General features: G+C 42.1%; 1 protein-coding gene across 1 annotated transcript in view; it reads right to left on the bottom strand.

Annotated features, from left to right (window-relative positions):
• Positions 1–405: 405 nt before the first annotated feature.
• LOC145353970 (uncharacterized) overlaps positions 406–26307 on the bottom strand; it is a 108045-nt gene continuing 82143 nt past the window's right edge. Inside the window, exons 12-17 of the mRNA XM_080205018.1 lie at positions 13405–13557; positions 8720–8849; positions 8589–8621; positions 5643–5740; positions 2233–2316; positions 406–2138 (exon numbers count right to left, since the gene is read on the bottom strand). Of these exons, the coding sequence (XP_080061144.1) occupies positions 2010–2138; positions 2233–2316; positions 5643–5740; positions 8589–8621; positions 8720–8849; positions 13405–13557 (627 nt within the window). The 3' untranslated portion in view covers positions 406–2009. The remainder of the gene's footprint in view (positions 2139–2232; positions 2317–5642; positions 5741–8588; positions 8622–8719; positions 8850–13404; positions 13558–26307) is intronic.

The raw sequence follows: 26307 nt of genomic DNA on the forward strand, positions 1-26307 counted from the left end.
AGCTCTTGTCACTCAAAGATCTTCAAAGAGATCTGGTAACAACAAGGGCTTCTGAAATCAACGAAAGACTATCTCTACTGTTGAATGGAGTGCTACTGTAATTTTGAAGTATTTCAGGTGTTCAGGGGGCATGGATTTTAATTTAACCAGGCCACTTTAAAGGTTTTATAGAACACAACGAGAAAAAAGATTTTTTTGAAGAAAGGTGTCTGAAATCATCATCCTAAGAGTAATTCCCATGTTTTCAAGATCAAGAAAGTGAGATTCAGCCAGTCGAGTCCTAAGGTCAACCACTTCCCCCAGCCCAAAACCCCAAAACTCCCAGATCCACTGAGGATAATTCCACCCCCTCCCTCTTCCTTTCTGCAGCCTGGTAACAGCAGACAGGCCCATGAACACAACTGATTTGATTTTGATTTGATTTATTATTGTCACATGTATTGGTATACAGTGAAAAATACTGTTTCTTGCACTCTATATCATACATAAGGAAGGAAAGCAGAGATTGCAGAATGTAGTGTTATAGCCATACATAGGGAGGCAGCACTGATCTCCTTGCCCCTTTGGGTTGGGAGACTCACAATGGGATTGATACCCAGCAAGAATCCCATATTTAGCCCTCTAGCCCATAGGTTATTGAGAATCCCGGCTGGGGCAAGCAGTTCAGGAAAATTACCCCCCGACCCCTAACTACTTTTTCTTAGTGTACTGTGATTGATTTTTTTATACTTTAGATTCCATTATATTTACAATAATTTTCTGAATGGTAACACTGGGCCCTAGGAAAGTTTTGAGGTTTGTGCATCTAACATCAACATTAAGAAATCTCCATCCTGTTTTCTTTCTTTCCGACAGCAACCTCAGAAGACTCCCTCTTTGCACTAAAGTAACATTCCCACTTTAATAAGAGCCATCCGTATAGTCTCTCTGACTGTGACTGTCCAATTAATGGCAATCACTGGTGCATTCTAGCTAGTCTTGGTGCTGCTTTGAGACTGTCCAAACTGATTTTACTCAGCGCATTAAGCAGTCGTCAAGAGATTAAAAAACTTTCATCCCATCAGTCTGAACTGAATATAAACGCAAGGCAGAAATAATGGTATTGTCACTCAGTCCCCTGTGAGTTTTTTTTAATACATTTTGATGGCCTTATAAAAAAAATGACTCTTTGTTGTTCGCATCACCACACCACATGAAAAATATCAAAAATAAGAGTAACATGTTGGTCCTGGTTCACTCAGCTGTTCTGCATACTGATGGGCTGCTTGTTGGTTTGCAAGTAACAGTGTGGTACATGTTTTCAGGCTCTCAGACTTTTAACAAGACCAGTACAAAACCCCAATGCAGTCATCACTCAGCTACCAGAGTGAGATACTTCATAGAATCATGGAATCCCTAAGTGCAGAAGGAGGCCATTTGGCCCATTGCGCCTGTACTGACAACAATCCCACCCAGGCCCTAACCCTGTAACTTCTCCTTGTAATTTACTCTGACACCAAGGGCCAATTTAGCATGGCCAGTCATCCTAAACTGCACATCTTTGGACTGTGGGAGGAAACTGGAGCACCAGGAGGAAACTCATGTTCTGCTGCTCCAACATTCTATGCCATAAGAGGATGCTGCTCCATACCCTCAGCATCCCTCAAAATGACCTATCCGAACCCAGCAATTGGGTGTGTGGGTGAGCCATCTCAGATGCTTTCCCTCGAGAACTATTGTGAATAGCACAGAACTGAGATCAGATCAGCAGATGTTATAAGGAACAGAGGGAGATACATGGGGAAAAATAAATACCTTAAAGGAATGATAAATGCATTTCAGTTTTCAGGATAGAATATGCTCATTGTTGGTCCATAAGCGCCGGTTTGACTGGCATCCCAGCACTGCAAGGCGCTCTGAGAAACAAAATAGTGGGATCGAGAAATTGATCCAGACAAAATATGAAGTACAGTTCTTTGTCAAATGTGAATAGGAGAACACCAGAATGCTTCCCATAACAAGGTTCTGAATTATTTTTGAGCTGCTTCTAATTTGTAGTTTCCTTGTTCCATGACAGCTCTCCGAAAATCTCTAATGAAGGAGGAAATCCATCCGAACAGCTCCTGTGAGTCTCGATCCAGTGGCTCCCCAAACTTAACCTAGCAGGAACATTGACAGAATCAGAGCCAAGGTCGTTTTGTCATCAAAAAGCTAACAATGCAACTAAATAAGTAATGTCACAAGTAATATTACCAAGATGGAATGGTAGAGTTTCTTCATTTCGTCACACTGCTTGGTCAAGTCAGAAAATTCAGCTTCATATTTTTGAAGGATGACCTGGAAACAAAATAAGATGGGATATTCAATTGCAAGGCAGAAAACTGGAGAAAGCTTGTTTACTTGTGGTGAAATCTCCCTTTGAATTTCAGTCAAAGCAAATATCCTCTTGCTGATTCGATATTATTGTTTTGTAGATTTTTCCAGTTCCTTGAACCACATCAGAAATTGACAAATCTGATGGACAAAGTATACAGGTTTATTGACACGACGATGTCATAGTCATAGAGCAATACAGCACTGAAACAGGCCCTTTGGCCCAACAGGTCCATGCCTACCATGGTGCCCTCCCAGTAGTCTCATTTGCCTGCATTTGGTCCATAACCCTCTCGTCCTTTCCCATCCATATACTTATTTAAATGCTTTTAAAATGTTGTTCCTGCCTCAACCACTTTGGCTGGCAGCTTATTCCATATACATGTCACCCTCGTGTGAACAAGTTGACCCTCAAGTTCCTTTTAAATCTTTCCCCTCTTGCCTTAAACCTGTGCCCTCTCGTTTTCAATTCCCCTACTATGGGAAAAATACTATGTGTGTTCATCCTATCTATGCCCTTCATGCTTTTCTACACATCAATAAGGTCATCCCTCTTTCTCCTTAGTTCTAAGGAATGAAGTCCTAGTCTGGCCAGCTGCTCCTTATAACTCAGGCCCACTTGTTCTGACAACATCCTTGTTAATCTTCTTTGCACTCTGTCCAGTTAAGGAATGTCCTTCCTATAACAGGGTGATCAAAATTGTCCATAATAATCCAAGTGTGGCCTCATCAATGATTTGTATAACGATAATATAATGTCCCAACTCTCCTGACAGATGAAGGCCAGTGTGCTAAATGCCTTCTTCACCACACTGTCTACCTGTGATGCAGCTTTCAATGAACTATGTTCCTCAAGACTCCCCAGAGTCCTAACATTCACTGTGTAAATCCTAACCTGTTTTGATTTTCCAAATTACAACACCTCACATTACCTGTACTGAAATCCATTTGATAATCCTAAACCCACTTCCCTAACTGATCACGATCCCCCCTGTAATGTGTGACAACCTTCTTTGGTATCAACAATATCTCCTAATTTAGTATCACCCATAAACTTACTAACCATGCCTAGTACATTGGCATCCAAATTAATTATATAAATTATGAATAACAAGGGACCCAACACTGACCCCTGAGGCACACCACTAGTCACAGGTTTCCAATCCGAGAAACAACCTTTGACCATTACCCTCTGCTTCCTACCATTGAACTAATCTTGAACCAATTAGCTAGTTTTCCCTGGATCCCACGCAACCTAACCTTCCGAACTAGCCTGCCATGTGGGACCTTGTCAAAGGTCTTGCTGCAATCCATACAGACAACATCTACTGCCCTAACCTCATCCATCCTCTTCATTACCTCTTCGAGAAACTCTAAAAGATTCGGCTTCCCATGCACAAATCTGTGCTGACTATCCCAAATCAGACCTTGACTATCCAAATGTTGGTAGATCCTGTCCCTCAGAACCCCCTCCAGTAACTTACCCACCACTGATATCAGGCTCACTGGCCTGTAACTCCCCGGCTTGTCTTTGCTACCCTTCTTAAACAATAGATCAACATTAGCCACCTTCCAGTTTTCCAGAACTTTGCCAGTGAAAAAGAATGAAGCAAATATCTCTGCAATGGCCTCTGCAATTTCTTCGCTAGCTTCCTAACAAGATCCAAGGATGCACTTGATCAAGCAAAGGAGATTTATCCACCTTAATGCGCTTTAAGGCTGCAAATACCTCCTCCCTAGTAATATGTATGTGACCCAAGACATTGCTACTTGTTTCCCTTATTTCCTTAGCATCCATGATTTTCTTCTCAGTAAACATCTGTTCTGTCAGAACTCTGACTTTCGCACGCACACATAACCTGTCTTTCTTATGCAAGTGCATATCCTAATTTTCTTATTTTGTCAAGGCCACATATTTCTCCTCTTCAGCACAAGTTGAATGTACAATTAACTGAAAGGAAAATAGGCTGAGTGGCTATGTACTAAACAGCAGGAGCATATTATGCAATTTTTTAACAAATGCTGTAACCCTGACCCTTACAATTGTCATTCTTGTAAGGGCTTCTTTTCTTTACAATCAAAACACTAATCTCTCTGGTACTGTCAGTTAAGTAATTATTCAAAAAAAATTGAGGAATGGTTGGAGCTAACATTGCACATCAGCCTGTGATGCCCCATTGTGGTAATTCAATCAAATTATTTTGCATTGCACTAATTTGTGTGCGTCTTGTCGCACCAAAGGGAGAGGGGTGGCCACCTTAGGCATAGATATCTAGTAGGTGACAAGTAGGTAAGGCTACATTGCAAGGGTTACTCTGAAGAAGCTCTGTGTCAAACACCTTCATTCAGCCTAAGAGAATGATTGAATATATAAAGGATCTTGAGGATTATCACTGAGCTGTTCAGAGGCACTTAGAGGCAGTTTGAATATCTGGACTAATTGCCGTTGAACTCAATGCCTCAAGATTTTTTTAATATCACAATCCTGACCCCCTGAGAATTTTACCAGAGAAATAATGACCTTCTGAAGGCTTGAAAGATAGGGATTAGCTTGCTTAGTGTTACACTCTCTCTAATGCAATCATAAAGGAATAAGAAAACTTGCATTTATATAGAATTTTTCACAACCTCAGGGTGCTCCAAAGTCTTTGCAACCAGTGAAGTACCTTTTGGATGTTTATTCACTGCTGCAGTATAGGAATTGCAGCAACCAAACAGCACACTACTATCTGCTACAAACAAAAAAAAACGTGAGCATAACCAGTTATTCTCTTTTAGTGATGTTGATTGAGAGACAAATACTGGTCAAGATGTTGGCAGGATCCATGCCCAGCAGTGAAGCTATAACTAAGTCACAGCTGCTTTCTTTGCTGAAGACAGTTTCTTGGCATTGTTCCCATTCGATATTACTTCAACACCCCAGTGTCCGCGTGTTTAACAATGTATTTGCCACTGAACCTTATCAAAGTAATTTATGGGACGTTGAAACAGGACATTGGACAGACCATACTGACATTAACAATAATAAGTTTCATGATTGGAATCTCATAAAAAAACAAATTCAGTAAAGCACACCCTTCAATGTTGTATCTTTAGGTTAAACATATCATCCAACATGCAATGTTTATGATTTTACATGAACTGAAAAATTATGAAAAATATCCTTTGTACTAAATATTTTACTCTAAAATATATTTTACATATGGCTTCCAAATGCAATGTATCATGCTAAAGTTGCTGCGCAGATATTTTAAATTGTGGCATAGTCAAAAAAATTCCCCTGGAATTACCTTCAATTCTTTGTAGAACTGTGCATCAGAGCACAGTTTGTTCTTGGGTTTGAATAATTTTTTGTGCTGACCAATTTTCGTCAAATCACTTTTCAAAACTGTAGCAAGAAGAAAAATACAAGATCTCAACCATTCTTACTTGAAGTGTGATGGCACAGTACTTAACCAATCACCAGCGATGATGAAAGCCCTGTGGTTTGACAGAGCTGAAATTTACATTGCATTTGCTTCACAGCAGTGTTATTAACCGCATCCCATTTACAGCCACAGCACCGAAAATGAGATGGTGGCATTGGTCTGAGGGTACCCACAAACACACCTACTGAAATGCTCTCTGAGAGCCTCTTGGATCAACAAGGCCATTCAGTAGATAAATAAAGCAAGAGGATAACTGGAACTGTACTTGGGTGAGCAACATAGTTCCCTATATTGCATCTCATCTATTTATTAGTAGTGAAAGCTGAATGAGTCAATGAAGCAAAACGTCAAATGTGCAAAATAGTAACAGGTGGGGTCAAGAATTGACAATGTACTGAAAATGGTAACTTGCCTCCAGTTGTGTGGGTTAGGTGGATTAACTGTGGTGAACGTGCTGGGTAAGGGGGTGGGCCGTCCTTCAGGCACACTCAATGGGCTCTATCTGCACTATAGGATTCTATATGATTGTGTTATGAAATGGTTTCACTAGAAATCAATCTTTTGCATCTCAGTTGACTCAGTTCTAATTTAGTTTTATAGCTACTGATGCCTTTGTCTTGCTAAAAGTCTATTCTATTTCATATTCCAAGACGTTTTACTAGATCAGTGAAATGGTGCTTTATTGTTCAAAGAAAGGTTAATGCTTACATTAATATTTATTTTTGCTTCGTTTCAAATTAGGGTTAGGTTGATTGGCCATGCTAAAATTGCCCCTTAGTGTCCTGGGATGGGTAGGTTAGAGGGATTAGCGGATCAATATGTGGGGTATGGGGTTGAGGCCTGGGTGGGATTGTGGTCAGTGCAGACTCGATGGGCCAAATGGCCTCTCTCTGCACTGTAGGGTGTCTATGATTCTATGATTTGGGTGATTTTGATCCTAAGGGAAGTTGTGCAATTGAAATTCTGCCAGGGTTTCACCTGGAAGTGAACTCAGGTTGATTACTGAAGCGAAAACCTCCAGTCTTTAGCTTGGTCAAAATTTCCACAACTTGGTAAAATTTGGACAGAAGAAATGGAAATAGTGGTGTTGTACCCCTCATTGCCAGTTGGTGGTGCAGCAGAGAGCAATAACGCATGCCTGCTCAGCGTTACCAGCAGGGAGGCATTTAATAATCCTGAAGCAGTCAGTGACAAGATGAAATATTTGTAAAATATAGTGGTTAAGATTTTAACAAGAGGACATATTATTAGCTGAAAGGCTCATATGCAACATAAATTACAATAAAACCAGGAATGTGACATTTAAGTAAATAGGTTTCAATATTTAAATCGCCAGAGGAATTCAAAGCTGGCTATGAAAGGAGTAAATAGCTGTAAGGAAGATGGCAAGTTGAAATAAAGCCCCAGCTACATATCACTATAATAAGCTTGGGTATTTGACACAGGCACATGTTGACATTGTGAAAGAGCAATTTGATTAAAACTGTAAATGTGTCAGAGGTTTGTTTAATGCACTCTGCACTTTGGTTACTTTTACCTGCTTTCAAGCAGCAGCTTATTTCCTCCTTTCTTAGACTTCATTTCCTCCGACCCTGCTCCCAATTCTTAATCAGGAGTGGCATTGAGATGCAAATTGCAGTACCAACAAGTGGCTTCAATCTCTCCAGATCACGACGTGAAGCAACTGACCAATGCTGGAAGAGGAGCTATCAGAGCAAGTCCCCACACCCGTGCAGACATCCCAAAAGAAAATTAGCAAACGCACCCTCCAAGATGTGAGGGCAGAAGCAGGCCATTCGGCCCATCGAGTCTGCTGTGCCATTAAGAACACAAGAACCTAAGAAATAGGAGCAGGAGTAGGCCATCTAGCCCTTCAAGCCTGCCCCACCATTCAATAAGATCATGGCTGATCTGAAGTGGATCAGTTCCACTTTCCCGCCTTCTCCCCATAACCCTTAATTCCCTTGTCTGTCAGAAACCTCAGTGAGATCATGTCTGATCTGATAGGATAACTCTCAAATCCACTTTCCCGCCTTATGCCCATAATCCTTGATTCCCTTACTGATCAAAAATCTGTCTTTCTCAACCTTGCCCATACTTAATGACCCAGCTTCCACAGCCCTCTGCGGCAAAGAATTCCACACATTCACTGAGAGAAGAAATTCCTCCTCATCTCTGTTTTAAGTCGGTGACCCCTTACTCTTTTGATCATGCCCTCTGGTTCGAGACCCTCCCACAAGAGGAAATATGCTTTCAAATTAATTAGAAATTTAATGGACCACTAGGAGTAAATGCAACACAACCAAGAATTCCTCCTTTATAGAGATGTAAATAAATTCTTCATCAACATATTTGAAGTTTATTTATTAGTATCACAAGTAGACTTACATTAATGAATTTAATGCAATGAAATTACTGATAAAATCCCTAGTTGCCACACTCGGGCACCTGTTTGGGTACACTGAGAGAGAGTTTAGCACGGCCAATGCAGCAAACCAGCATGTCTTTTAGATTGTGGGAAGAAACCGGGGTACCCACAGGAAAGCTACACAGGTAGGGGGAGAACGTGCAGACTCCGCACAGACAGTCATCCAAGCCGAGAATTGAACCTGGGTCCCTGGTGCTGTAAGACAGCAATGCTAACTACTCTACCACCATGCCACCTTGTTACGAATTTGTTATAAAAAGCACACAGAGGAAATCTTCCCCCTAAGATACTCAGAAGACGAAGAACATCAATTTGCCACACACAGTGACAGAATCTGACAAAACTGCCTCATATTTCTTAAAAAGAAAGTATTGACCTACCATCTACCTCAGCAATCAGACCCTTAATGGAATCTAAAGAGGGAGAAAAACAGGTCAGTATGGGTGCTGCAACCAGTGTGCAAATATTATAGCTTTCCAACAGCTCGGCTGGAAATAAATATTTCCTTTACCTCCAGGAACATCTTCAAATTCTGTGAGCTCTTGGGGGAAGTTTGTCAAAGCTGGTTCTAGTGAAGTAATCTGCTCCACGAGTGCATGAAGCAAGGTGAACTTCCTCTCCTTCCCCCGTAACAGAGCCACCTTCAAACAAAAGGTACAACATAGATCAGTGCTTAGGCTTCTGCTATTTACAGTCAATGACTTAGGCGATGGAACTAAGAACAATGTATTCAGGTTTGCTGATTACGCAAAGGTAGGTGTGAAAGTAAGCCATGAGAAGGACAGAAAGAGAGGGTAACTAAACAGGCAAGAAAATAGCAGATGCAATATTCAATGGAAGTTATGCCCTTCTGGAGAATTATAAAAACAGAATATTCTTTGAATAATGACATTCTGCACATGATTCACAGAAAGCTGACATGCAGGTACTGCAAGCAATTTGTAAAGTAAATGGTATGTCTGCCTTTATTACAAAAGGACTGGCATATAAGAATAAAAAAAACTTACTTCAATTGCATAAGCTCATGGTAAGATCACACTAGGAGAACTGTGCACAGTTTTGGTCTCTTTACCTCAGGAAATATATGTTTTCCATACCTTTCCTGATGTGACCCTATATTGGTGCCTCAGGCATTATGAGACTCCAGAATGAAAATCCGGGGTAGGGTATGAGAATCGTTGAGTAGGGGGAATGGGAAGCTTCAGTTGTGCGATGGTGGAAGGGGGTGGCAAGGCTTCAGTTGAAAGGGGACAGGGGGTGCTTCATTTGTTCTGCAGCAGGATTTGGGCCTCAGAGAGAAGTTCATTAGGCTACACTCACTCACAAAAAAAAGCCAATATTCAAAACGGCCTTCACAGCAGTCAGTGTTGCCTTGTTTATACACTATTATCTTCTCTGATGACCCAACTAGGGGATGCGATCCACAGTTTGGGACACCGTGCCTTAGAGGAAGTACAACAAAGGATCACTAAACTGATTTCTGCAATGAGGGGGCTATTCTATGAGGAGTGATAGAGATAACTAGGCCTATATTCCTTAAAGCTTGGAAGGATGAGACCTGACATCATTAAAATATATAAAATTCTCAAGGGGCTTGACATGGTAAATGGTGAAAGGATGTTTCTCTTGTTTGAAAAGGTTAGAACTAGGAGCAGTCTCAAAATAAGGGTCAGCCATTTCAGACTGAAATGAGGACAAATGTCTTCACCCAAGGCTTATAAATCTTTTAGAACATTCTACTCCCAGAGAGCTCTGAATACACAGTCATTGAGTACATTTAAAGCAGAGATTGGTACATTTTTGGATATTAAGGGAACAAGAGATATGGGGATGGTGCAGGAAAGTGTAGCTGAGGTAGAAGATCAACCCTAACCATTATGAATGGCAGAGAAGGATCAAAAGTTGAATGGCCCATTCTGACCCCCATTTCATATGTTAGTGTTGACAAAGTGACGTGATGCCTAGGCGCCTTTAGGTGTAAATTCATCTCCCCTTTTTAAAAATGAATTGTGCTAACCACGATCTGAGTTTTATAAAATTGTGCATTATAATCGAAATCCTGCAATAAATGTTCAGCAAAGAAACACAATGGCCGTTGATGCCCTGCCACCGCTGCAAGGATGGAGCATTTGGCGCTCAGTCAAATCTCCGTTCACTGCAGCGGGAGTGGAGAATCCCGGCTCAGAGCGAAGTCAGTGAATCTGGCTCTCTATTTCTTCTCCGCGAACACTAAGGGAAGCTGTCATTCTGCTCGCAATGTATGCTGACATCACAGAAATGTTTATGAAGATCTCCTCTATTGAATTTTCAGGACAATTATAAAATCATTCTTTTCAAACACATTTCTGATTTTATAAGTAAAATTGATCAATGCAAATCTTCATAAACACATTTGTTAATTTATTGCTCAGAGCAACAGAGCAACTCTTACTTATGGATTGTGACAGTTCAAAGTATCTATAAATTACAAATTGTGACATTTTAATTAAGTTCATCATTGAATCAATTTACACTATCTGTTATGAATGTTTAAAATGGATTTAAATATTTGGCTGTTTGTAATCATGCCTAAAATAACGTATTGATTTACAGATTGCAATGTTAATCAGCCTCATCCTGCGTTGATGGTTATGGGATGTACGTGCTACCATGAAACAAGCATTCGAATCAGCTTATAGAATGATCCGTACTCATCTTCAACCATTCTCAATTTGTTCTAATGAATGGGTCTACTTATTCTGCTGTGAATAGGGTATCCTCTTATAAGCTGTCCAAGATAGGAGAATGGGAATAGGTTCTGGAGTTGATGAGCACCAACAACTATGTGAGACAGATCCTCGCATAGTTGATGAACGTGGCAATTTTCTTCTTCAAAGATCCAAGTCTCTGATTGAGTGTAGGAGACGTGGGACATTGGCATTGCAACAGAGGGTAGCCCCATGTGCCTTTGGTGTCAAACTGGGTCACAAAAGCACCATCACAGTATTTCCTATCAACTCATTTTTTTCCCTCCGAAGAGGATCTGAAGTTTTAATCTGATATAAAGGGCCCAATTCTCTCATCGCAACGTGCATGTTTTTTGGCACATCAAGATGGGAGAATCCCGTGTCAGCCATTTTGCGGGATTCGTGTATACATTCCCAACGAATGCATGTCTCCCACAGCCGGAAAACAAGAACAGTCGGGACTGTGCTAGAAATCAGCAGGAAGGGAGGTAAGTAATTTAAATCTGTTTTTAGTATATTTTAAATGTGATTATCAGGACGGATACAGAATTCTCCAGGCCCGATAGCATCTCCCACCTGGCCAAGAGTATTTCACTCTGGTGGAGTTTAGAGAAGTTCCCCACATTCGGGGAACTAGAGGGAGACCCTACCAGAGAGAAGGGGGACAAATTGGGGACCTCCAGGGATCGGGCAGCAGGTGAACTGGTGCTTCTGGGCAGTGCTAGCCTATGCCCCTGACACAGCCCAAGGCACAAAGTGCCCATGCCCAGGAGGCACCTTGGCACTATCCAAGGGGGTGGGGCCTATTGTGGGCAGGACCTAGAAGGGCAATCGGTAGGGGTGGGAGGTTCCGCCGTCACTCTGCATTGGGATTGGTTGGGGTGAGAGGCAGGCCAGCAACTGGGGGAGGAGGGAGGATGCAGAGGCAGCCCTGCGGGGGTCCCGGGCTGGCCAGCAATCAAGCTGACCAGCAAACTGCGACTCACAGTTGGAACTGTCAGAGTCTGGCATGAATAAGCTCTGTCCCCTGAGCTTTTAACGAGATTCACGATTGTGACCTCTGCAGTGCAGAGTGCGGAGATTCGAGTCTGAAGTTGAACTGAAAAAAACAGTCGTGATTTACACCAGTTTTCCCTCCAATTTTGAGAGAATCGCCCTCACATATTCAAATGTGCTTAGCAACACATCAATAATGATGTGGTTATATTGTAGAAAATAGTTTGAGGCTTGTACGAAAATGACTGCGCAGATTTGAGTTAAGCATAGAGGATTGTGCATGCATACTAACATGTATGCAGAATCCTATTTAATATTCAAGTGCTAGATACATTTTTAATGATGGTGAATTGCTGAAGGTCCAATCACTTCTTTAAGCCCAGTTTTAACACTGCAAATAAATGGGTTTTGAGTGAGTTAACATTGAGCACTTGGTGATAATGTGAAAAAAATGTTAAAATTAAGTTTAAAAGGTTTTTAAATTTTACATGGGTGAGAGCAGCTGTAGTGAAATTCAGGCTGTGTTGGACTATCTCCTGATAACAGTCGCACGCTACCTCCCAGAATTGAATGCAGCTGGAGTTCAGCAGTTCCATTGCTGAGCTAGGAAAGTGATAGGTCATGGTGTGATATCCCAGGACAGATCCCGCCGTTCTTACAGCTCAACTCAGGGATCACAATTTCTAAAATTTCATGCTACATATGAGCAAAATCAAAGTGAGAGAGAACACTGTTGGAACTTCTTTTCACTCATTCGTGAATGAGAGTGCTGCTAGCAAAGCCATCATTTTTCACCCATCCCAAAATGCCATCACAACTGCCTCTGCAATGACAATCACAATTGCTGTGGGAGGGTCTGGAGTCACAAATAAGTAAGAATAGGTAAGGGCAGTGGGTTTCCTTCTCTGAAGAACCTTTGTGAAATAGATGGGTTTCCATAGCAATCCAGTAGTTATGTATGTGGTCATCATTATTGATACTAGCTTTTAATTCCAGATTTATTTATTTAGAACATAGGCATTAGGAGCAGGAGTAGGCCATTCAGCCCACTGAGCGTGCTCCGCCATGCAGTATGATTGTGACTTATCCAAAAATCTGTCAATCAATGTCTTGAATATACAAAACAACTGAGCATACACAACCCACCCCAGGATAAAGAGTTTCAGTGATTCCCAACCTGTTGATTCCCCAGTTGCTGTGGTACAAGCTGAGTTTGTGTCTCTGGATCATAAAGATTGCCAGCTCAGGAACAAAACCGCAATGCTACTCTTCCCTAAATTGGTGTGGAGCAGGAGAAAGCGTGAATCAGATTTAACCAGAATTAAAGACACTGGAGGAATCATCAGGCATACCATACTGCAAAGGCTTTTTTTCAGTCATATCTGAACAGCAATTGGTCAAACTCTCAGCATGGATCACACATTGTGGCCTGTTTCTCATGCTTGGCTTATGGCAGAATTAGATCTCAGCTTACCATAGTCAGGGAGGAAAGACGAAACCCTTTTGCCTTTTGTTTGCCAGCATTTGTGTTCAAGAAGTTACCAATTGCAAGTAGATACTCGAGCACAGAAACAAACAATTTACTGTCCAGCAACTGAGAACATGCCTTGATTTTCTGTCTGAGCAGCTGAAACAAAAGCAAAATGAAAAGATTAATGAGACTTCACGCCACTCGAAACTCAGAACCACATACAGCAAACCAACCCTCATTTTCAGCATTTCAGTTGACCAAGGTCAGAAATACAGGTCAGAACTTCTAACTGTGAAAAATGATTAATTGAAACATCAATCTTGGAATGCATAATTTTTATTTTTAAAATCAGGCTCGACTGCACAAGACCGATGAAAAGCATTCAGTTTCTTTGTTTTTAATACCTGGTCTTGCCGTTTTTTTTTAAAACCAATGAAACTATAAACTATAACACAGTTGTTCCATATGTTATTGTAAGGCATCAGTCACTATTTGAAGTGTCATGATGGAGCCAGATGTTGGTGTGAACATCCAGATCTAATTCAGGTATATTCTGAATCCAAAGCATAGATATGAGCATTCGGGCAGCACGGTGGCACCGTGGTTAGCACTGCTGCCTCACAGCATAAGCGACCCGAGTTCAATTCCAGCCTGACTCACTGTCTGTGTGGAGTTTGCACATTTTTCCCATGTCTGCATGGGGTTTTTCCAGGTGTTCTGGTTTCCTCCCACACTCCAAAGATGTGTGGCTTAGATGGATTGGCTATGCTAAATTGCCCCTTAGTGTTGGGGGGGGGGAGGGGGGCATGGTTAGCAGGGTACATATGTGGTGTTACGGGGATCGGGCCTGGGTGGGATTGTTGTCGGTGCAGACTCGACGAACTGAATGGCCTCTTATGTTCGGTAAGGGTTCTTTGATTCTATGATTCTACAATTCTATGATTATACAAGGCTACGGACCAAGTGCTGGAAAATGGGATTAGAACAGATAGGTGTTTGATTACCAGTACAGAAACAAGGGACTGTCCTCGACATCAAGGCAGCATCTAATCGAGTGTGGGAGCAAGGAATTCCAACAAAATTGAAGTCAATGGGTGTAATAACTTGAAGGCAGCTCGTTGTGGCTGCAACTTATAAAGGTTTACTATTAACGATAAATAGAGATATACAAACAAGGGTCTGACAAAGCTAAATATGCGACTATTGTCCATTCCTCCCGGGCTCCAACTGCAGACCCCCCAACTCTAGACACACGTCCTTGCAGCTGAGTGGCTTGGCTATCCGTACTGCCCCTCCATCGGGTCTGACCTGATCACGTGACTCTCAGGAATCACTCCCTTAAAAGGACGACTCTATCGTATCCCTTAAACCACCTCCCCACCACACCACCACCACCACCTCCCCCCAACACCACCACCCCAACCACCACTCCCAAGTTCACTGAAGGATGAAACAAAAAGATCATTAACCTAGGCATGCTAGTTAAAACAGTCATCAGGGATACCAAGGAAAACTCAGCATAGGTTATGTCAGTCCGGGACTCTGGTAGAACATCTCGATTCTGTGCCTGCTCTTCATAAAAAATTGAATCTGGTTGGAAAGATGCAAAAGGCAAACTTCTCAACCTGGGTTGAGTTCCTCCTCTAGTTGCTGTCTCCCCATTGCATCAACTATTGGTTTCTCTGGTTGCGCATTCACAACCGGGATCCCTATAGCCACCACTGCTGAACCCAAATTTACTGCAGAGTTCACCTGTTGATCCCTTAAGTCAAGCCAAGCTCTCTTTCTCAACTGGTCTACGTGTTTCTTGACATGACAACCGTCTATCTCTACAACATAGGAGGCCGGACCTCTTCTCTCCACAATCTTACCAGCCACCTACGGCAGTTCTGCTGCAAAGTTTCTGACCAGAACTAAATCAGCAACTTGGAAAACTCAGTCGTTTTTTCTTGAGTCATGATTTTCATTCTGGGAGGCTTGTCTAGCCTTCACCCTCCCCACCACATCTGGGAATATCATATCCAACCATGTCCGTAAATGGCACCCCATTGGTAGCTCAGCTGGCGTGACCCCTCTGGCTGCATTTGTTCTGGTATTGTATGACAACAAGAAATTTGGTAGAGGTCTATTAATTTGTTTTTTCATTAATGATTTGAACATTTGTATGGAGCATTCAGCCAATGCATCAGACGCTTGGTGGTAAGGTGCTGATCTAACATGATGAAATATCATTTGATTTGACAAATTTTCTGCTGCAAATGACATGCCATTGTCTGACATGAAAACCTCTGGAATGCCATGGATAGCAAAAGTCTGCCTCAATTTGTCAATGGTGGCAGTGGCCATTTTGGACACCATAAATTGGACATCCAATCATTTAGGATGAACATCCACTAATATGAGAAACATATGGCCCATGAATGGCCCTGCATAGTCAATATGTATTCTTGCCCAGGGACTCCTTGGCCACTCCCAAGGATGCATACTTGCCGGTAGTGGCAGTGCCTGTGGACCTCACAAATGGGCCACTGGCTGACAATTATTTTGATTTCTTTATCAATGCACTGCCACCAAACATAACTCGGGCAAGTGCTATCATCCTGCTTTGTCTGGGGTGTGCATCATACAATTCTTGTAGTAAATGTCATCTCCATTCTGGACATAATAACATGGTGTCCGCACATTCTATCTCTATTCTTCTTTGTTGGTAAGGTTTAAGTAGCTTTGACTTATCATATCACCCTTCTTGCATCACGTCTAAAATGCTGGTGGTAGTGGGAGCCCACCCAGGGGAAGAATGGCTGCCTGCAGCCAACTGGCAATTAACAGACCGATGTGGGGCTTCTGCTCCTCAGGGACAGGAAGTCCTACCCGAGAGAGCTGCCAGCCAATCAGAGGTCATCAGCTCTCCAGCAGCGGAAGTGACACTGAGTGGCACAGTGGCGAGCACTGCTGCCTTACAGCATCAGGGATCTGGGTTCAATTCCGGCCTTGGGTCACTGTCAGTGAGGGGTTTGCACATTTTCCCTATGTCTTTGGGAGTTTCCTCCCACAGTCCAAAGATGTGTAAGTTAGGTTGATTGGCCATGCTAAAGTAACCCTAGTTTCAGCAGGATTAGCAGGGTAAACATGAGGGGTTACGGGAATAGAGCATGGGTAGGATTGTGGTCAGTGCAGAGTCGATGGGCTGAATGGCCTCCTTCTACACAGTAGGGATTATATGCTTGGCCATTATGATGGGATCTTCACAAGGATTTTTAACCCTCTGGAGGGAGGTAAGTGTGGGTCGGATATGGTACTAGGGAGGGGATGCTGTGGGGGAGGAGGGGTACGCTGAGACAGAAAGATCATGGGGGAAACCTGGTATGATTACACCTTGGTGGGAGGTGCCTCCAATGGAACTGGGGACTTGTTAAGGAGAGAGCTTCTCCATCTTCCACAGCATGTTCAGGAAAACCTACCGTACCGTACGGTGTGGACCTCCCTCAAAGCTGATTAAACAGTGACAGCAGTAGGAATCAATTAGCCATGTATAGGTCTCAATTGGCCTGCTGGCGGCTGGGCCACCCGGTGCCAGCCCCACCCACTACTTGTATATGTGGTGCAAAGGCGGGCAGGTAGGTGGCCTGATGGATTTAACACACCCTTCATTTAATTCTGCTGATAATGGGGCATTAAGTTCCGTTGTCTGGAAGATGCCCTGTTGAGGAGTGTATGAGAGCAGGCAGAGACTCTTGCTACAGAAACCTCCCCTTTGGATGGCATGGTATGATGTGTGTCAAAGCTGAACAAATTCCCACACACCTTCCACAGTTTTATCCTTTCAGGGGCAGTGTCCCCACACCAATCCTAGGATGTGAGCAAGTTTGTTTGCTGCTCTGGGACACAAGGGCTACTCAGTCCTTGATGTTGGATGTGTGACTTGCTGTAATACTCCTGTTCTTTACAAATAGCATTTCATCTGACTTGAGCAATGTCCTGTAGTTGCACTAACATTGTGAAAAGTTCTCAAACCTCCCTGCTGATTGGAATCAAAACCCAACTGACTGGAATCAAAAGATTTGACGTGATACTCAAAATTTACAAAAGCAAGTATTTTCTGTTTACACTGGTGTGGTTATACTTAAAATCTCTCATAGTATGTGAACTAAAGTTTATAGCGAATCATGGAAAATACTTGAAGTATTTTCTTGAATACTTGAATACTTTGCAACTTGAAGAGTATCTGGATTTGCACCTATCTGGAAAGAATGAACAAGTTGTAGGTGTTTTAGATATTTTCCTAAAACCACTATCAGATGAAGAATTAGTTCTAAGAGAATCTTTAATAAGGAGAATCTGTGCATGTGATTTCTTCATTAAGGTATCTTTAGTTACAGCCACAGCATTCTAAAGATTAATATTTCACCGCACACAGATTTGCTGTGAAAGCCACTGAGCACGGACTATTTCATATTCCAATTTCTCAAAAGGATAAGTAAAACATTTCTCCTTAGTCCCTATAATGCTGTGTCTGACTTTAAGTGATAGAATAATTAATATAGGAAGGATGTGAAACAATTGAGTCCCACTGTCATTCTGATCCAAGTTATCGCAATGTTCACTTACGGTTAACTCTCAGAGGACTACAGTGGATTTGCAACCTGCATTAAAAATTATTACTAGGCTAGGATTTTGCTGCCAACATCAGAATCAACAATGTTCTTTTGAAGGTATCCTGAGTTCAGTATTTCTCAAACATTTACATTCACTTGTGGATATATTAAGAGGCACAGAGAATCCTCTCAGCCCGGGAGACAGTAGTCAGCGGACAACAGTGATCTCACCCGTAGGGCTGGAAACACAGGCACGCCTTTTCCAAACCATTTCCATGAACATTGGAAAGATAAGCAAGGCGATTGAGATTGGAAAGGCGCTCCACCATGCAGAAAGGCAAGCACAAAGGAGGGTGCAAGAAGCCCCATCCCCATAGCTTGAAAGGACAACCTCTGGAGATCAGTGAGTTCCCATTGCAATAAAACAGATCATTCCAGACCTGAGTGTTGGAGATCGTGAGGAAAGATTGTAGGCCTAACAGCAGCTCCATATGAGTAGTTTTCTGGAAGATGCCCCATTGAGGAGTGCATGAGAGCAGGCAGAGACTCTTGCTACAGAAACCGCCCCTTTGGATGGCATGGTATGATGTGTGTCAAAGTTGAACAAATTCTCACACACCTCCCACAGTTTTATCCTTTCAGGGACAGTGTCCCCCAATCCTAGGATGTGAGCAAGTTTGTTTGCTGCTCTGGGACACAAGGGCTACTCAGTCCTTGATGTTAGGTGGAAACATAAACCTGAGTTTCTTCCTGAAGCTAATACCCTGATCAGTGGAGTGGGAGGAAGATCTGTGTTTGCACCTCTCCATAATATCACACCTAGAGTGTGACATTGCTTCAGGCCTTGTTGCTACTGATAGTCCAAGTACAGTTGACTATCAGTAGCAGGAATTGATTTCCTACTTGGAGGAAATTCTTCCTTGGTGTCTAAAGATGTGTAAGTTAGGTGGCACTAATCACCTCAGTGCCAGGACATTGCTGTAGGAGTTACTGAGAGTGGTGTCCTTGGCCTAACCATCTTCAGTTGCTTTACCTTTCATTGTAAGGTCAGGGATGGGCTGGTTCGCTGATAACTGCAATATGTTAAGTACTATTTGCAACTCCTTAGATAGCAATTAGAAGCAATTGATGCCAATATTCTTGCTCCTTAGAAGCATTAATGCCAATATGCTGCAAGCTCCGGACAAACTTCAGGTTTGGGCTGAGAAGTGGCAAGTACCAGGCAATGACTACCTCTAATAACAGAGAATCTATCCATCTCCCCATGACACCTCCTGATTCCCCAAAGCCTAAGTTCCATCTGCAAGGCAGGAGTTTGATGGAATTCTCTCCACTTACCTGTATGACTGTGGCTCTGACACTCAAGATACTCAATACCAACGAGGACACAGCAGCTCTCTCGGCACTCCAGAAAGCAACTTACACATTCACTTCCTCCACCGCCAATGCATAGTGACAGCAATGTGTACCATGCACGACATACACTGCAGCAACTCACCAATGCTCCCTCAACAGCACCTGGCAAATCCATAGCCTCTACCACCTAGAAGGATAAGGGTAGCAGATACGTGGCACACATGCAAATTCCCATCACAGCCACTCACCATCTTGACTTGGGAACATATCACTGTCACTGGGTCAAGTTCATGGAACTCCAGCCCTAACAACACTGTAGATGTACCTACACCTGATGGATTGCAGCCTCAAGAACAACTGGGGTTCAGCAAAAGAGACTGGATTTGCCTACATCCCAACGAATAAACAAAATCACCCATCAACTCATTACAATACCCTGTCAATTCTGAGCTGCCACAGACTGCTGGTTGTTTTGCATCATTCTGTCGTTTAGTCCATGAGAATGGCGCCTTGCAGCTAACCTCCCAAACTTTTCCCACGGTTTGCTCATTAATTGCCCATTTTGTTTTCTCATACTGATCCCAAGGTTATAATGAGATAAGTATGGCAATATCTACCAGGTCAGTGCCTGTGATTGAATCTCAGAGGGATTTGTTTGCCCTGCACAACTGTTCAGATGGAGCTAGAATATGGACAGAGGTTACAAAAACACATACATCAAAAAGAATTCCATTAGTATTCCTACAGACATACCAAAGCATCTCAAACCCAGGACAATTCTGCTCACCAACCTTTTGGAACCGAGGAGTGTTTTGCTTAAGGTTTACTTTAAAAAAAGATAAAGGAACTTATTGACCTCACATATTTCACAATAGCACAACCATATATCAGAGAAGGAGATGAATCAGTCCATCGTACTGATTCTTTGAAAGTGCTGTCAAATTAGTCCCACCTCCCGCCCCATATAATCTTCTCCCATTCAATACACATACATATACGTGAGTATTATGCCACAACTCAACTGAATCAAAACTTACACATCAAACTATCCATGTGATTCTATTTAGTATTTCCAATCTACATAATCAAAACATTTGCTGGATAGGGTACCTTTCTTTAGGAACTGATTGCCAGGCTGAAGTTTAATGGAAAATCAGATACTGCAAAGTTGAAAAGATTTCCACATGGGAAAGCATCAGTCTGTATCTGTAATTGCTCTTTAGGATATTTATTAAGACAATAAATTCTCAAGTAGATTCACTGGCAGGCTAAAAGTTCTTTCTTGCTAGTGGGAATTGTAAACACCTTTCTCTAATGCATTAGTCTAACTTGCCTATATACTTTTAGGCAGGCAAGGAGACGGCCATTGAACCTTCCAGCCTCCTGTGTTGTTCAATTAGATCATGGCTGATTTGTACACCAGCTTCATTTCACCACCTTAACTCTGTATTCCCAGATAATTTTTACCTAACAAAAATCTATCGAACTCAATCTTGAAATTTCTAAGTGTCCCATCATCCATTCGCAGATTCCTATTTATTGACTTCAACAAAATGAAGCCTCGTGTTTCTCGACATTCCTTTATAAATTAGAGCACCACTTTCAATTGATAATCCATGATTTATTCATTTTCCCAATCCTCTTGATGTGGAGAATTGCATCATTTTCATCAGTTGAGTTCTCTGGCAATGTATTCCACTTTTCTAATCCCTCAGGTAAAATGACTCCCCTTTCTTGCTCCTAACTTTGTTTCTCTTATTACTGTTGTTTCTTGGTATTTGAACCCTTTGCAACACTGAACAGTTTCTCTGGTTAACCTTCTGTCAATCACCGTGACAATCTTGAAAACTTTAATTCATCCCCTTTTTTTTCATTACCTCCAAATTTACTTTTCCCCTGAAAAAGTATAAATTTTCCATATCTCTACTCAAATTCTTGACATCCCAATAATGAAACATCAAATGATTAAATTGAGAGCTTATGTACTTTGCTCAGGTCCTCTGTATACAGTTCTTCAAATAAAAAAAAATTCTCCACACAATGTAGAAGTCTGGCCCTCTGCTAATTGGCTCCTGTGGGAACACATGTTCAGCACACAAAAATGTCAAAATCTTGTTTGTACCAGTGCCAACACATGATCTGCTGTATCAGAAGGCAGATCTGATACATGCGCATCAATTAACTTGGTCCAAGGTTGCAGCACGCAACAAGTTGATACTCCCATTTCTTCTAGATTATCTAAACACTCAGCAGTATCGGTGAAAGTTTATGTGGGATTATAAGGTGTACAGAGTGTTGTTCCTTTTGAAGAAGGAAGATGCCTTACGAAGCCAGGAAATTTAATACAGCATACTGATTTGAAGGTGATGCACTGTCATGTACAATGAATTAGGTGCAGGTGAAGAGTCAGAATGTACTTAAACTGGCAATACATGATGAATGATGTGCCCCAGGAATTAGTACTGGAGTCTCAACTCCATGCTATGTTCACAAATAATTTCACAGACCATGGGTGGGATTTTCCGACTGCGTCCGCCCATAAACTGGAGAACCCTGCCTGAGGTCAATACGGTCCGCCCCCAGCCTGCTACAATTCTCGTGAGGTGGGAAAATTCCATCCCCCTCCCCCCACACCGCATGTATCCAAGTTTTCCGACAACATTAAGTTAGCTAACAAGGTAAATGAAGTAGATGGGAGGAGGTAGTTGTAAAAGAGAATGAGTTGAAATTTTAAGTGAGTGGGCAAAACTCTGGCAAATGGAGTTCAATGTGGTGAAGTGCGAGAACATTATTTTGGACCAAAGGAAAATAGATCAGAATATTTTCTAAATAGCAAAAAGCTAGGATCTGTGGAGGTGCTGAGAAATTTGGGAATTCAGGCACAGCAATCATTAAAAGCTAGTGGACAAGTACAAAACAAAAGGCTGTTGGACTAAAGGCATTATCTAAAATACATGGGCATGGAAGTTACATTTCCATTATATAAAGCTCTGGTTAATCCCCATTTAGTATATTTTATTCAGTCTGGCCATTGCTCCTCAGGATGGGTGTGTTGGCCTTGAAGGCGGAGCAGTTCACCAGAATGACACCAGGGATAAAAGGATTAAATTATAAAGTACTCCCTTGAATACCAAAGATTAAGGAGCAATGGATTTGAACTTCTTAAATTACTTAGAGGAATTGATGGCATAGATATAGAGCAACCATTTCCTTTTTTCTGGAGTCCAGAACAAAGGAACATAATTTTAAAATTAGGAACCACTTCACCACACATAGGGTAACAAAAATCTGGCAATCTTTCCTTCAAAAAAGCTGGTGCGACTAAAACAATTGAAAATTTCAAACCTCAGATGAACAGCTTGTTGTTAGCCAAGGATATTAAGGGATATAGAATAAAAGTGATTAGATAGAGATAAGATCAACCATGATCTAACAGAATGGTAGAACAGGTTTGAAGGGCTAAATGCCCTACTTCTATTCCTATATTCTTTATTCTCCATTTTCCAAGGACATAATAATGACTTAAGAGGGAAGGCCCTGAAATCTTACTAACAGCTGCCAGGATGCTCTGGGAAAAGCTTTTAAGGGCATTAATGTGTAAACAGCCGCAGATATTTCCACTTACATTCTGGTGGCAGAGCTGGAGAAACTGTAGGGCAGTATGAAACATAACAGGGTAAGAGGTTGATGTACCTAAAGAGCATCATGGGATGATTAGCATAGAGTTCTACACACAAAAAAATTAATCAAAGCACAGGGTATATCATACATTCATCAAATACCCATGAAACTTGGAAATGTGATCTTTCTCCTTGTCAATGATCAAAAATGACAGATCTCACTCCAGCTTAGGATATGACCTGTGGCAATCTATAATGAGGTAGAGCTCAAATACCATAGCATTCAGAAACTTATCCTGGGGCTGAAGGTTGGCACCTTGGGAGATGAGATTAACAAACTGATGCATCATCAGAAGGATTGTCATGAATCCAAAACTGGGCTACCTTAGAGGGTTTCCACTGCCATACAGTATATTCTATCAATTATACTGTCAATATAACAGTATATTATGGGGAGCAAGGCAGATAACCTGCATCACTTTTGTAAAACTGCCATGGATATATCCCAAAGGAAATGCTGATGAACTTTAGACAACTGCAGGAAATCGAAAGAAAAAAATCGATGGCAGAAGAGGGTGGAGCGGTTGGAGAATTCGCTGCATTTCAAATGCACTTGAATAAATTATGTAAAGTGACTTGCGGTGTGTCAATGCGATAGGGGGTGATTTAAGTTAAAATATATCATTGAGGGTTTGGTTCAAGGAAACTACCTATTTAGTGAGAAGGTGACATGGTAAATCCAGGTAAAAGTCTTTAACGTAGCTGCTAAAATGTGTGGGTCTCTTGCAGAGGGAACCAGTTGTCTGATGACTCGAAGTGCAGTATAATATAGTACCCTCAGTTGTTAACCGGTGAGCCAATGTGTTGGCAATGAGAGCCTGAGAGACCACTGAAGCTGAAGGTAATTGTACCTGGGTTCCAAATGCAAATCGTTGTTTGAGGGGGATTAAAATTACCCATCAATTTATCAGTAACATAAACTCGCCTCTATTGGGAGAGGATACCACTGCATTGAGGATAATCCTATAAACATAACATCAGACATCCTTTCCATCTTCATGAAACAAAGATCCTCATTCCCATTAAGTACACTCTGATCCTTCAACTCATCTACAGATGTATTTCTGGGCATAGAACTGGGAAGAGCATCACTGATCCTTTGCTATGTGTCTGAGTTAACTCAGCCTATTTCACTGCATTTGTAGAAAACAAGTACAAAAATCTTCAGTTTTTTTATTGGCCTGCCAAGCTCCTAACTCCAAGGCACATTAACTAACAAAATGGATATAATGCAGTTCTCCTGATGCTTAACTGCCTGCAATCCCCTCTTGTCACTTTATGGCCACCTGCAATTTCCCTTCTCCCTTGCAATGTCCTCTTCCCAAGCCCCCACAGCCCTGTGACGCCCCTCTTGAGCCCAATCACCACAGGCTGGCAATCAGATGGCCAGGAGATCACCCTCTGTGAAGGATGTGAAGCTTGATCACTCTGCACTCTGGAATCTGGTCGGGGGGGGGGGTGCGGAGGATTGTGATGGTGGTGGTGGGGGGGAGTGATGGAAAAGAGAGATGGAAGGGGGTAGTTGCTGAGGATAGGCAGTGCCATTACTGCGGGATGAACCCTTGGCAAGCCAAGAATGTCCAACAATGAGGACCCCTTACCCCTGATGCTGGAGCCTGCTGGGAGGCAACTAAGGTTTACCTAACAGCCTGTTAATGCAGCTGCAGTCCCTCCACTGCTGGTAAAATGTCAGCGGAGGCAGGAGGAGGCCAAATTGTCAACTTAGGTGGTTTTTTGGACTTCCGGCTCATGGGCAATCTGCCATCTTTCCTTCTGCTGGCACAATAGTATGACGATGGGTGCACATCTGGCACACCACTTGACACCTTCCTACATCATATTGACAGCTTCCTAACCTCCCAACCTCTCTCCAAAGAACTAGTGCAATTCAGTCCCAGGTTTTTAGAGCTAGGTTAAATCTGATCTGCTGGCCTCACTAAAATGTTTAATGGCCAACTCATCTCCCAGGAGCGGTTTGTCCGCCCGCCCCTTGTTCTGCTTCTGCTCAAGCCAGAAGTGATAGAACCACAGAATCCCAACAGTGCAATCAGAGGCCATTTGGCCCATTGAGTCTGAACTGACTCACCAAAAGCACACTATAATTAGAGTTTTAACATCTCACCACATCCCAAACACACACTTTTTGGGGAAGAGGTTAAAATCTTCCCCTGTCAGACAACTTGCACTAATATCTTTGAAAAGCTCCTTGCTTTGCTACCTCAATGTTGTTCTCTGTCATTCCAGTTAAGCAAAATACTGTGGCTGCATTCTGCCTGTTCATTTTTTTCTTATCATTCCCTTCTTCTTCAACATGCTCCGAAAAGGACAAGCAGCACAGTGTTTCACAGGGAAACAATGAGCTACCTAAGAGAGAAAACTATGCAACTCACCAATCGTAGACAGATCCAAGGCTGTAAAAAGTGGCAGCAAGACTGAAAAAACACAATGCTGAGGCTGTGTAAAAATGAACTCATGTATAGGTGCTTCCATTACTTTGCACAGAATGGGAATAATTTGTCACATGTCATCACCAGCACAAACGATGTTGTTGATTTGTTTTAGGTGCTCCAGTTCTCCAGGATAAAGGACTGTCTTTTGTCAAATAAAACAAAAGTAAAAGTGTTGACAATTGTCTGCTACATTCCAACAGTGGCTTAAGAGCATCAAACTGCTAATGCAGAATGTGTTCAGGAACTTCAGTTACCTTTCTCCATAGCAACCGTAGTAGCACTACCTGGAGTCAACAATCGCAAACTGAATACTCCAGCCACCAGTACAGTACGCAGGGGAGAGGTTAACTACAAAATTCGCAACTGAAATCACCTTTTTAGTCCTCCTTTCATAGTCTTGATTCCCAGCTTGCCCACAGAAATCATATCAAATTCTGCTTACTTGTGCTCATTAAAAAATAATAGATCAACAAGCTATGATTAGTATCTCACACGCCATTCAGCCCTAAAGAAGGTGGGGTGGGCAGGGAGGATAGGACTGGTTTAGCAGTGGATCCACTGAGGCTTCACAAATAAAAAGCGGTATTAATGTTTTCTTTGCTGCAGCGTGTGTATTGAACTCTTCCATTGTCTAATTAAAGAGGAGTGTGGTGGAAGAGAATAAAATTTAGAGCATGCAAGTAATTCACTGCTCGTATAACTGTCACAGATTGTTATTTAATGTCATCAGTATGAGAGTTATCAAATAACTCTGCCACCATCCATCTTTCAGTATTGAGTATTCTTGGAAAGAAAATATCGGGTGATTATGAAATCCTGATTATA

The sequence above is a fragment of the Carcharhinus amblyrhynchos genome, chromosome 16 (assembly GCF_965287045.1).
Source record: "Carcharhinus amblyrhynchos chromosome 16, sCarAmb.v2.hapA, whole genome shotgun sequence".
NCBI lineage: Eukaryota > Metazoa > Chordata > Chondrichthyes > Carcharhiniformes > Carcharhinidae > Carcharhinus > Carcharhinus amblyrhynchos.